Source organism: Solea senegalensis, linkage group LG7, assembly GCF_019176455.1.
Source record: "Solea senegalensis isolate Sse05_10M linkage group LG7, IFAPA_SoseM_1, whole genome shotgun sequence".
Taxonomy (NCBI): Eukaryota; Metazoa; Chordata; class Actinopteri; order Pleuronectiformes; family Soleidae; genus Solea; species Solea senegalensis.
The window spans coordinates 17,785,698-17,797,977 of NC_058027.1; the positions used below are offsets into that span (position 1 = coordinate 17,785,698).

General features: G+C 39.2%; 1 protein-coding gene across 1 annotated transcript in view; it reads left to right on the forward strand.

The window, feature by feature from the left end:
• LOC122772812 (carbohydrate sulfotransferase 8-like) overlaps positions 1-12,280 on the forward strand; it is a 114,149-nt gene that overhangs the window by 23,354 nt on the left and 78,515 nt on the right. The window contains exon 2 of the mRNA XM_044031115.1: positions 6,112-6,301. Within this exon, the coding sequence (XP_043887050.1) occupies positions 6,142-6,301 (160 nt within the window). The 5' untranslated portion in view covers positions 6,112-6,141. The remainder of the gene's footprint in view (positions 1-6,111; positions 6,302-12,280) is intronic.

Sequence of the window (12,280 nt, forward strand, 5' to 3'; positions counted from 1 at the left end):
GCACAAAACCATAAAACCTCTCTATTTGAATTTAGGGCGTAGGGTGTTTCCATGCTGCTCCAATGTCGATCTAGAGCGTCTTTTACCAATAACTGGCATCAAACTCCTACACCTAAGAAAATATTAATATTAGGTAGAGAAAAGTTTTGGTGCTTCTTTTTGCTTCAACATTTTAAATAAAACATATAGACACTAACCCGAGCATTGCATTTTAAAACTAGAGGAAGCATTCAGAGAGTGCAAACCTCTGCTAAGACTGGTACTCCACTAAAAGCATGACTCTAAAAACAGTTCAGCTTTCAAACTACTCTTAGTCCAGGCGGGGGGGTGTAGCAGATGTATCAAGGCCACAGTGTCAAACAGCTACAGCTCCTCATATGCACATCCTTTAGTAACAATAACAGTCTTAATAAGTGGACATACTAATTTACACGGCAGAATCCCATGCGGGGACAGTCACTGAACTCATGGATTACCAGTGGGAGGAATTTTAAGACCACTCTTAATGCAAATTTAAACCAGCCAAACTAAAGAAGACATCAGGGTTCCTGTCTGTCTCCTTTATGCTTATTGACTTGAGCTAAACCTCACTTGACCTTGGTATGACCGATTTTCCGCTCCGTTGGTGCTGCCAGTTCTTTGATCACCACAAAGATGTCTGCAAAACAGTCCCTCAGTTTCTGAGATATGTTAGTTAGTTTGTTTATTTGCTTCCTTCATGTCTGTTACAGTAATCACACAAGGAAGTGACACGATGTTCCTAACAACCATTGCTTCACCGAAATGGATGAATAATCGTTCATAGGTAACAAGTAGGGCTGCAATGATTATTACGTTAATCGATGACTAAATTAATCGTCAACTATTGATAATCCATTAATCGGTTTTTAGAGGTTGTTTTTTTTAAAAAAAAAACAATTAATACAAGCGTTCTGATTTTTCAGCTTCTTAAATGTGATTATGTTCTGGTTTCTTTGCTCCATTTGACGAAAAAAAAAAATCATTAAAAGTGAAAAGACATTTGAGAACATCATGAATTCCAGGTTTGTTAAATACTGATGGACATTTTTCAACATTTTATGGACAAAAGAATGCTCGATTAATTGAGAAAACAATCGACAGATGAATCGATTCTAAAAAAATAAACAGTATATTTCATTAAACACTGAAAAGACACTAGCAGCCACTTTGACTTTAAGATGGGAAATGTGGCACTGTGGCCATCTCTCCCAAGATGAAATTCTCTGTGAGCAGTGGAAGAGCATATACATTTTTTAACATGGTTACTCTCTTCCATGTAGGCTACTGCACTTTATTTCATTTTTTTAAACAACACAATGTGCGCATATCACCTCTGGTATGTCATGTGCCTCTGCAAATCAATAATCACGGTGCGGCGCCACGGCAAAAAATGCCAGGACCATTTTTTGGTCCCAGTCCAGCCCTGATGGCAGATATGATGGTAGCACAGTACATGACGTAGTTTGGGGTTAAACAGGTGACGTGGTGCACATAGCCTGTAATTAGCCATGAATTCAAGGTTGGATTCAATGGACCATTACTATTTAGTGTAATTATATGCTTTTAGAACATTAATGACGCTACGTCAGCCAGCCTCTACGCGCAGACACGCACGATGGATGATCTCTCTCTGAGAGCTGAGCAGCATAATTATTAAAGTTTAAGGTCAGAGCATGAGGACAAATTCTTTCTTTTTGACCTTGACCAGAACTCATACTACTCAGCAGTGCCACTTGTGTGACAACCTAACTAACTACTAACTGACCAGTCTAACTGCTGTTTGGCTACCGCTAACTGTGTGTGATAGATGTAATACATTACATAACATGCCATGCCATGCCATGCCATTAAGCAGACGCTTTTATCCAAAGCGACTTACAATGTAATTGCGTACAATCAGCCAGGGGTGGAGTTGAACTTGCGACCATGATGTCTTTCGCACACAGGGTACCAGTCTTAACCACTGAGCCACTCCAACCCCTTCACCCCCAAGAGAGCGTTGAGCAACATTGGGGTGGAAAGTAACCTGACAGCACTGAAGTTGGACAGTGAAACCTTTATTATTTGTCACTCGTATCTGTTATTCATATTGTGTTCATACCCAAGAATGTAGCTTTATGTACCCAGTTGTGGGTGAATGTTACTTTTGAAAGATAAAATTCGTAGTTGTTGTGGCCCACTTAGATTCAGGAATCAGTAGGCCAAGTGGGAGGTGTAGAACTTTCTAGCGGGCAAAGCTATCATTCTATTTATCTATTTATTAGTATAACTGCTATGAAAGCACTGTTGCCTTTGCATTATCAAAGCCATTCCATTGGTCGTGGTTAACGTAAACATTAATATCAAAATGTCATTGCAGCAGTGCAACTTCACCAGCAACTGGTTGCTGTGGATAAAGACAATTAGCACTGTTTTGAGTAGAAGTAATCCATGTGCTGTATTTTATATACGGTGCATGGCTGATACTGCAAATGTCATTTTACTGGCTCTGCTCTGTTTAATGACACAAACTGAATTGAAGTGAATTAATTTGACGCAGGCCTGGGAAAACCTTTTTTTTCCTTTTGATGACCATTCAACAAAGTTCATCTTCAACACACTGGACCGCACATGAATGTTGTTAAGAAGAAAAAAAAAAAAAAAAAAGCTCAGAACATTTTCATAAACAACTGAGTGAGAAGCAGGTGATTGGAAATGGAAATGGTCATGAAAATTGATTTACTTGGCTTTCTTTTCCAAGGCATTGTGTGAGGCATTCAGCTCTTGCCCAGTTTAATTCTTTGGATTTTCAGATCTGATTACAGATGTTAAAAAAATAATGAAGGCTCTACACAACACCGTCTTCAAAGTTGTTTTCATGAATCATTCTCACAAGTACGGTTTTAATAATAAAACACTTACAATAGTAATAATACAATACTTAATAATAGTAATAATACAATACTTAATAATAGTAATAATACAATACTTAATGTTGCCTTACAGGTGTAGTGTATAACTTGACAGTCAAACTATTGCCAAATGAGTTCACATAATGATGCTCGAGTCCATCAGGTCCGTACAGCTCGGAGTTTCTCGTTATAGTGATGTTTTGTTCTCATGTAACCTGTGACATTTCTTCCTCGCTGCAAACAGGAAGCCCTGCATTTTACAGTATGACTGATAGAGGCAGGAAATAATGTGAATCATTTTAGCTGAACGTTATCAAGAACACTCTCAAGGTGCGGTAGGAAACGCAAACCACTGGGTCACATCTCATTATTAGACTTTTGGAGACTGAAGATATACTAATTATTGGAGCTTAGCAGGTAAAAGGTTTGTCCATTCTTGCTGTAAACAAGACATGAGCTGCTCAACAGTCTGTGGTCGCAGTTATGTGATTCTCCTCTTCTTTATGTGCCATACATTTTCAACAGAAGACAGATCTGGACTGCAGGCTGGCCAGTTAAGCACACATGTCTACGTTGAGAATGAGGCTTAGCATTATTCTGCTGTAATAGACATGGAGTTTCTGGTAAAAGACATCGTCTTGAAGGCAGCATATGTCTCTCCATATGCTCCCACAGACGACAGAGCATGTCTCCACTGTCTTTGACTGCCTTGGACTGGCATAATTTATATTCGCTTGAAAGTTGAAACAACAAAATCTTTGATGTTCATTATACATGAAAGTCAAACACAGAATCTGTTCCATCGACACACGTTATATAATAATGGATTGGGAAATGTTAAAGTCATTTCTTGGCATATACAGCTGTTTTTGAAGTAGAGCACAAAGTATGGTCTGATCACAATGAGCTGCAGCGATTTGGTTTGTCTTTTATTCATTCAAATGTTATATTCTTTTTGTCAGCTCTGCCCATGTGTTTACTTGAATGCAGTGGCAAACAAACATATTGGAAAATTGTCCATGACAACTTCTGTTCAGATTCAGAAGTTCAGTTTATATGGTGCAGAGTTTCTGAGTTTTCTGTCCAAACACAACAGAGTTTGTGTTGCTATTACCATGGGAACTACTGTATAGATGCACGATATTGCACGTTTTGCCGATATCCGACATGCCGATATATCGGGAGTGCTTGTACCGATAACCGATACTGATATATATGTAAAAATATATACCTGTGCCCAAAAAATGTACGGAATATTTTGCCTACTCATGTCACAGCAGATATAGATATACATTTAGTTATTTGAGCAAAATAAATAAACGTTTAAACCACTATCTGCTAAAACCGATACCATTCCGATAATGTTGTGCATCCCTAATAACTGACAGGTGCATTGTAGATGACAGTCAACAGAAAACAAGAAAGAAAAATATATTAATAACCAGGGTCAGGTCAAGTATCCATGGTGAAGACACTGCCCCTAGTGGTGGTAGCAGGTACTGGACCTTGCTTGTTAGGGAGAGGACGGCTCGGGGTTTTGAAGCGGGAGTGGGAGGAAATAAAACATGTGGGGACAGAGGCACAGGGACTACCCAAAGTACCCTTGAGGCATGAGGATGTTTTTAAACAGGAATTGCATGATAAAAAAGGCCTGAAAGCTACAATTCACGTGTTCACATGCTGAGTGGGCAGCGGCCATGGTACTGGTCTTGAAGCCGGATGGTTCTGTCAGACTATGCAGTTTATTGTTAGATCATGAACTAACAGGGAAAAGTGTCTCCTCACTTGAGCAATACCCTATTCCCTGCACCAATGACCCGTTTAATTCACTAGCAGGAGGGAAACAGTTAACCAAGCTTGATTTAAGCCATGCATATCAACAGATTGTGATGGATGATGAGTCCAAGAAATACTTAACAATAAACACACCGAGGCCTGTTCATCTACAATAGTTTAGTTCTCAGAGTATCATCATGCTCTGTCTGTCTTTTACACATCTTCGACTTCACATCAGGAAGCAGAATATCCAGTGTCGAGCACAGCCTTCAGGACATCAGCATTTCAGCTCACTGCAATGAAATGAATCGAATTGTTTATGTGTAAAACCATTGCAGTGCAATACTGACTCAGTAGAAAGTAGCAGAGCCGTTGTTCTTTTCTGGGATTAAGGAACAAGATGGTGATACCTCAGGTACTGGCTTTGTACCAGCTCAATGACCTAAGTCCCAATAATCCCAGTAAATAAAATCCTCATGATTGGTGTGGATTTCACACAGTACAATGGATAACAATCCACGAGTACCGGTTAAAATAAAAAAAAATCCATCAAAGTAAAATCTACACATAGGGATGAAAATGGCAGGCAGCAAATAGAGCCACCTGGTTAGCGCCTGAGTTGGCATGGGAACTGTGCCTGTAGAAATTTCTAGTAGGCAAAACTATCATTCTATTTATCTATTTATTGTTATAATTGGTATCTAAGCACTATTGCCTTTAAAGTGCATCATCAAAGCTCTTTTATTAACCTTCGTATGTGTCGGTTTTACAACCTAACTACCGCTAACTGTGTGTGTGAAATAAATCTTCAGAAAGACAGTCGAGTTGTTAGCATTCTTGCTAACTACCCCTCTATATTATGAAACTAGAGAGAATTTCTCATATAATAATAACAATCAACACAACCACATGCACATAAAGTATTGTACGTTTGATGTTATTTGAGATAAGGTTGATACATATTAAATTAGGAAACATTGATCAATTTTTTTTACAATACAGGTGACTAATCATGCAGCCGCTTAAATGTAATGATTTGCCGCTGATTATGTGAAATAATTGTGCTGTGCGTTTAAGTCTTTGTCGAGGTTTCAAGTATTTTTGCTTCTCCTGAACGAGAGAGAGCTATTCTTTCTCCAGGGATTGCAACGACTAAGAGTCAAATGAAATGTTAACAATGTCCATGTCAAAAAAACCCAGAAACCAAAAACATTTGGGTATTTTCATCAAAATGGGAAGCAATAATGCATATGCACTGACAAATCCATGTCAGTGCATCCATGACTTCTGTACCTAATACCATCCTTACCTCCCCATTGGCATTTACTGTACAGTATGAAATTTACTCAGAAATCCCTGAAAACAGGTTTTAATCAATTTGCTTTTTTCCCGTCTTGGTTTAACATTTTCTTTCTTTCTACAGAACATAACATTGGTGTCTGGCTGCTGTATCATGACGGGGAAAAAGTTGAAGGTGGCGGTGGACTCCCTGTGTAGACCGAGGCGGAGGGTGCGCATTTTCCTCTCATTCCTCCTGGTGTTTGCGGCTACATGTCTGGTTCACTTCATCCAAAAGCAGCATTTCTTGAATATTTTTGAAGGACTGGGCACAGGTTTGTCTCTCTTTGCTCTAAAATCTAAAAGTGTTTTTGCTCAAGTATCCATGTACTTTAAAAAAAAAGAAAGAAAAAAAAGATAAATATAACTGGAAGTATACCGAGGCTATAAGGATTCGCAATACAGAGTGTCTTATCACACAACCTAGGCAATCTAATGAAAAAAAAACAAAAAAAAACTTTTTCACCAATTATATAAACACGCCTCAGCAAAAAGTACTAAAAATGTTTAAAGCCTTAACTTTTGCAAATTGAGATTCTGGAGGCTTCACAACGAGAGCTGAGGTTCTTAAAGGTGACATCATGGGTGGTTGCCATTGGGTTAATCCAACGAACAATCCCAAGCACATCCCTTTTCATTCCAGCTCAGTGGCCTTGTGTTCTGAGTTTCCACTGTGTTAGAGAGAAGGTCATTCCTTCAATTTCCTAATGAGTAAAACCTCTGTCCTTGTACAGCAACCCACTGCGCCTCTGTTTGGCACTCAGCATTAAGGAGATTGGGGTTTAAGCGGCCTTGATGGACAAGTGTTTTGAGCATGTAAAACTAAGCTGCTCCGTGTCTCAGAAACAAGAGATCAGCTGCTTGCTTGTGTGCCTCTTGTGGCATGTACTAGATATCCATCTACCTTATATGAGAGCAGCATCAAATCAAACACCTTCATTGTCCTAACTATACACTGAAAGTCAAGTGCAACTATTTCTGTTTGTGCTGGACGAGCCCCTTCAACTGATTTTATAAACGGCATATTTTGTCTTTCCTATGTTGCGCATTTTGGATGCAAATCTACTTTTGTTAACGGTCCAGCAGGCTCTCTGGAAACAGAGCTCTCATAAGCAGAGTCATAGAAACAGCAATCCACCCAGTATCAGCGCCACAATATGTCAACAGTGCTGGGAATCATTATGAATATCAGAGCAGTGTCACACTCCACAGCAGTAAGTGCCACTTAGTCAGAGTGGAATCCCTCCAACCCTCTAATATTCCTTTGATTGTCAGCTACTTTCATGCACAGCACAAGATAACAAAAAAAAAAAAAAGGACATTCACAATGACGTGACTACACAGGAGACACGCACATTTTGCATTTGTCAAGAGTTTGGAGGTATTTCCAGTATATCACCAAATGGATCCTTTCCTGTTCATAATTTTCGTGTGAAACAAGAACCAGATGTGTGTGCAAAACGAAGTATGAAGCCACACGACTGTATCATTGTCAGAAGTGTTGAGTATTTGAGTGTAACTTCACATCTGTTGTGAGTGTGGGTGCATTTGTGTCTGTCTTTGTGAACTCTTAAAGGAATATGGTATACGTCGTTTGTATATTGGGACAAAAATATAAAAATGTACATATATCATCTCATATGAAAAGGGTCTACTGTGTAGTTTTTTATGCACTGGTGTTTACGCCAGGGTTAGTAGTAGTAGTAGTAGTAGTAATGTACTCAGCATCTGTACTCACATTTAAGGCATTTGGCAGATTCTTGTCAGAAAAGTCCTGTCAGGTCATTCTTGAATCATTTTTCAGCCATTACCTTGTAACTATTCATGACTTTTATGTAAAAAAAAAAAAGAGCTGGAATGCAAAATGAGGCATATGAGGCTATCTGAGATTGATATTTTCTGCAGCAGACAGTTACCACACACGCACACTAACGGAATGAGGAAAAAAGAACACCTTTAAAGACCCTTAAAAATGTTGTTGAAATGCTAGGAAACAATAATAATATTTATTTAAAACAGATATTACAGAAGAACCCAAACCAGCATTTGTGTCCTGTAGTATCTTCACATCATAAATAATGGAGGAACTGACACTATATCCATATACTATTATTTCAAGTTTCACTCAGCAGTGCAAATTATTGTAGTTTACTAACCTTAAGTCTAAAAAAAAAACGTTATCAGTGTGCACGAGTAATTTGAACTGAGCATCCCAGATGTTACTCAGTGACACTACGCTACCTGCAAGATAGATCACTGAACATGTGGGAGAAATCATCCTTATTATCTCTGTTGTCCTGGATTTGTGGGCTGTATAATAAAACAGCCCCTTGTTCAACCCTTGTCCAAGGTAATCACTAAGTAATCATCAGCTAAGTGGGCCACAATGCACCACAGTACATTACAAACTACAGCCATGCACTTAATGTTAATATGTCCAATCAGATGTATGAGTGTAAACATCGGACGGCGTTTGTTTGTTATTTGACCAAAACTGAACGAATTATGAAAAGGAACATGGACAGCCACATTCCACGACTGAATTCTCTGCATCGCAAGCACATCACTATATCAGGGGCATCTATTTCAGTATTAGTAAGAATTGTAGTTTAATTATTCATGTATGAAAGACTGTTGTATACTGAGTCATCAAAGCAGCTACACACTCCTTTCCCCCACTACAGCACAATGAGCAAGCAGGATGTTGCCTGAAGCCATGGTGTTTCACCCTAGCAGAGGCTCATATCTAATAGAGCAGAGATATAATACATTGTATGTCAGCTTTTATCTGCCTCCCTCTCCTTCGCCACCTCTTTATTTGGCTTTCAGTGTGCTTGAGAGCTTTGTATCCTATGGTTTAGAGGGCCCGCACAATGGTGGCTGAGAAAACTACAGTTTAACTAGCCACCGTTTCCCCCATGATCTCTCCCGAGTAATTGTGAAAGGACAATTGGAGAAACAGCTGGCAGTTTCTATGGGAGGCGAGCTACCTGAAGAGCTAGCAGTTGAGGTGAATTGTCAGCACATACTTATACCTCTGGGCATTTTTGAGATACGTGTGGTGATGAGAGCATGCACTATGGTGAATACAGGGTCGATGTTGTCACCTTACATACCCCCTTCCCCACAGAGGAATCTATAAGTAGAGGAAATGAGGTGAAGTCGTGCCCCCACTTCAGTGTGTTGGTGGAAATTCCTCATTATAGGTGAGCAGAGGCTCAGGTTAAATGATAATAACATGCAATTTGTTAAGTGCCTCTAACAGTAGTAGCCTATATTATCCTGGCTGGCTGGCTGTGGCTGTGGCTGTGGCTGAGTGGGTGGAACTGGGTTTAAATCATTATCATACGCAATCTGCACATGGGGGAAGTTTGCTGTCAAAGCTTTCCGTCTATGTTGTAAAAGGATCTATTTTTATCTCAATCATGATCCGAGAGCAGTTTTTGTTGCCCAACCTCATGAATGAAAACTATAAATTCTTAGAGTGAGAAACGACCAGGACGGTCACATCCCACGACTGAATCCTCTGCCTTAAGTGCATGTCATATTACTCATTTTGTGTCACAAGCACATCACTATATCAGGGGCATCTATTTCAGTATTTCAGTATTAGTAAGAATAGTAGTTTAATTATTCATGTATGAGAGACTGTTGTTTGTCAGGAGTTCTCTCCTGACAAAAAAACTCCAAAGGCAAACAAACTACAGTATATCCATCCATCTATCCATAGGCCACCATTTTATCCTCCACATGGAGTCTACAGGTGATTTAGAATGTTCAATTAACCTCTGCATGTATTTGGACATGTGGGAGGAAACCGGAGAACCCGGTGAAACTATACATTGGTTACAATTTCACTTGTGGCGCAGAACATAAAATGCAAAATGCACCAGGTCACATAATACCATTAGTGTAATGAGAGGGTGAAATGTAGAGGCACCAGACTGTTTGGGATAGGTTTTAACCATGCGTGGTCTTTTTGATTATACCATTGCATGACAAAATCTGAAATGAAGAACATTTCACGAATTTGTCTACTGCCCCAATTTTTTGCTGCAATGCATTTAATTGAAAGTGCTGTACAGAGTAATAAATACAAGACAGAATAAATAAAAGACATACACGCTCACACGAGGCAGTGCTAGCACAACACTCAGACCAAGGAGGCCAACCAAGGGGTGTTCAGATGGCTGAACACATGACAGACAGACAAAGGTTGATGACTGTGATAGATCACTTCATTCATTCATGTTGATACCCGAGAATATGAGTGAGATTGACTTTTTACAGGTGAACCTTCAACCGTTGCAGACGGTTTGAGAAGACAAGTCCGAGTTTGTTTATAAAGCGCAACCGAGGTTGACCAAAGTGCTCGACATAATCACATCAATAAAACAGCAAAAAGCATAAAACAAGACAGCAGCAGACAATAGAAAAACCATATTATCTTCAGTGTTTCCCCTATCATTACATCGGGGGGGGGGCATTGTCGTGCATCTAGGGTGGATTACTGTAATTTGGGACACTTAGACTGCAATTCTGACTTTTGTAACATATTTTGTGGATAAAACCATTGCAAATAGTTGTTAATGGTTGTGAGTGATTGTATCTGTAATTCGTACAAAAGAGAAAGATAGTGTAAAGTTGTTTAGAGTGTTCTAAAGTATTGTTATTAGATATGATTCCTGTTTGTAAGTAATTGTTCTGTTAAAAGAGTTAAAAAAAGATACTGCAAAAGTTGTAATTGTTGGAGAGAAAAGAGGAAAAATATTGTAAGAGTGTTCTAAAGTATATAATACAACAAGGCCTCTGGTATATGACGTCGGTATATGAATGACACAGACACACATTCCTCGTACTGAGTGTGATCTTGTGAGAACATGTCTACATAATAAAGGCATTATAGTTCTGTAGTTTGATGACCATTGGAATACGACTATAACCTTGCAAAATGTCCATGTGGCTCTAAGGTGTCGTCACTTTGTTTCTCAGTTGGTATCATCAACGTGTCATCATGCATGTAATCTGTTGGGTTAACAATACACCACACACATTACTAGCTTGTGGTGTTTGTTTAACACCACACACATTACTAGCTTATAAAGTTTGTTTAACACCACATATCCCTGTTGAGTCCCTGTGTCCTGAATTTTTACTATATTAGAATCAAGGAGCAAGGAGGCTATGTTATGTTGCAAAGACCTATTTGCTTGGAGAAATAACATAATGACATATTATCTGTTGTCCTACTGAACTGTATGTAATAACTTCATATATATATATATATATATATATATATGAACACAGCTTTACAGGTTCTGTATAATTTAGTGTATGCAAAAAAAAAAGAAAAAAAAAAGTAGGATGAAATGAATCATTAGGTTGGCCACCATTAACCCCATCCGCCTTGCCATCTAGCTATCTGTGCCCACATGGAGGCTGCCAGGAAATGGCTGTATTCTGTCAAGCTCAAATGTAAAATTTGATCCCTCTCTGTCCGAGGTCCAGTAATCCTTTAAGCCTTGTCTGTTGACAAAGTCCAATTAAGCTGTCTCTTAATGTAATTAAACTGTAGTGATGACTGGCTTCGGCAACAGATTTCAGTGCAAATCCAATGGTCGTGTCAGTCAATTCTAGTGAAGGGATGGAATAGCTGGCACAGCCAACTCTAACAAAAAATGTACACAGCTTCAAGTGCCTTTAAAGGCGAGCTCTATCTCTGAGGCACATACACGTCAACATTCTTTCTTGACCGGAATGTTAAAAAAGTACAAGCTAAACTTTGCCCTCTCGCTCGGTGATGGGATCACATGGCATCTGGTGAGGGACATGGCTGTCAACTATGATAGCGAACACTGTTCTACATTCACTGCTGCCATTTGTTTGTTCACCTCAGGGAGCAGAGGAACTTTACCAGGGGGTTCGTGAAATACCCTGCAGAAAGTCAGAAAAAGTGAAAGAGAAAACAGACTATTTTCATTCATGGGTATCAGGTACCTGCATTGATGCTGCTCTAGTCTCCAGACTTGGGCCTTGTCTATTGGATTTAATATGTAGCTGCTCAGGGGCAAGTGCAAGGTCATGTGATTTTTTTTTCCCATTAACATTAATGCCCGGGTTTATGCCATGGGAGCCTTGCAACATAATCTGTTTTCCCTACCATCAGATTGCTCTGGCCAGTAGCTTCTATTGTGCATGTCAATCGATAAACAGACTTTTTTTTTCCAAAAAGTCAATGTAAAGACAAAAGAGAA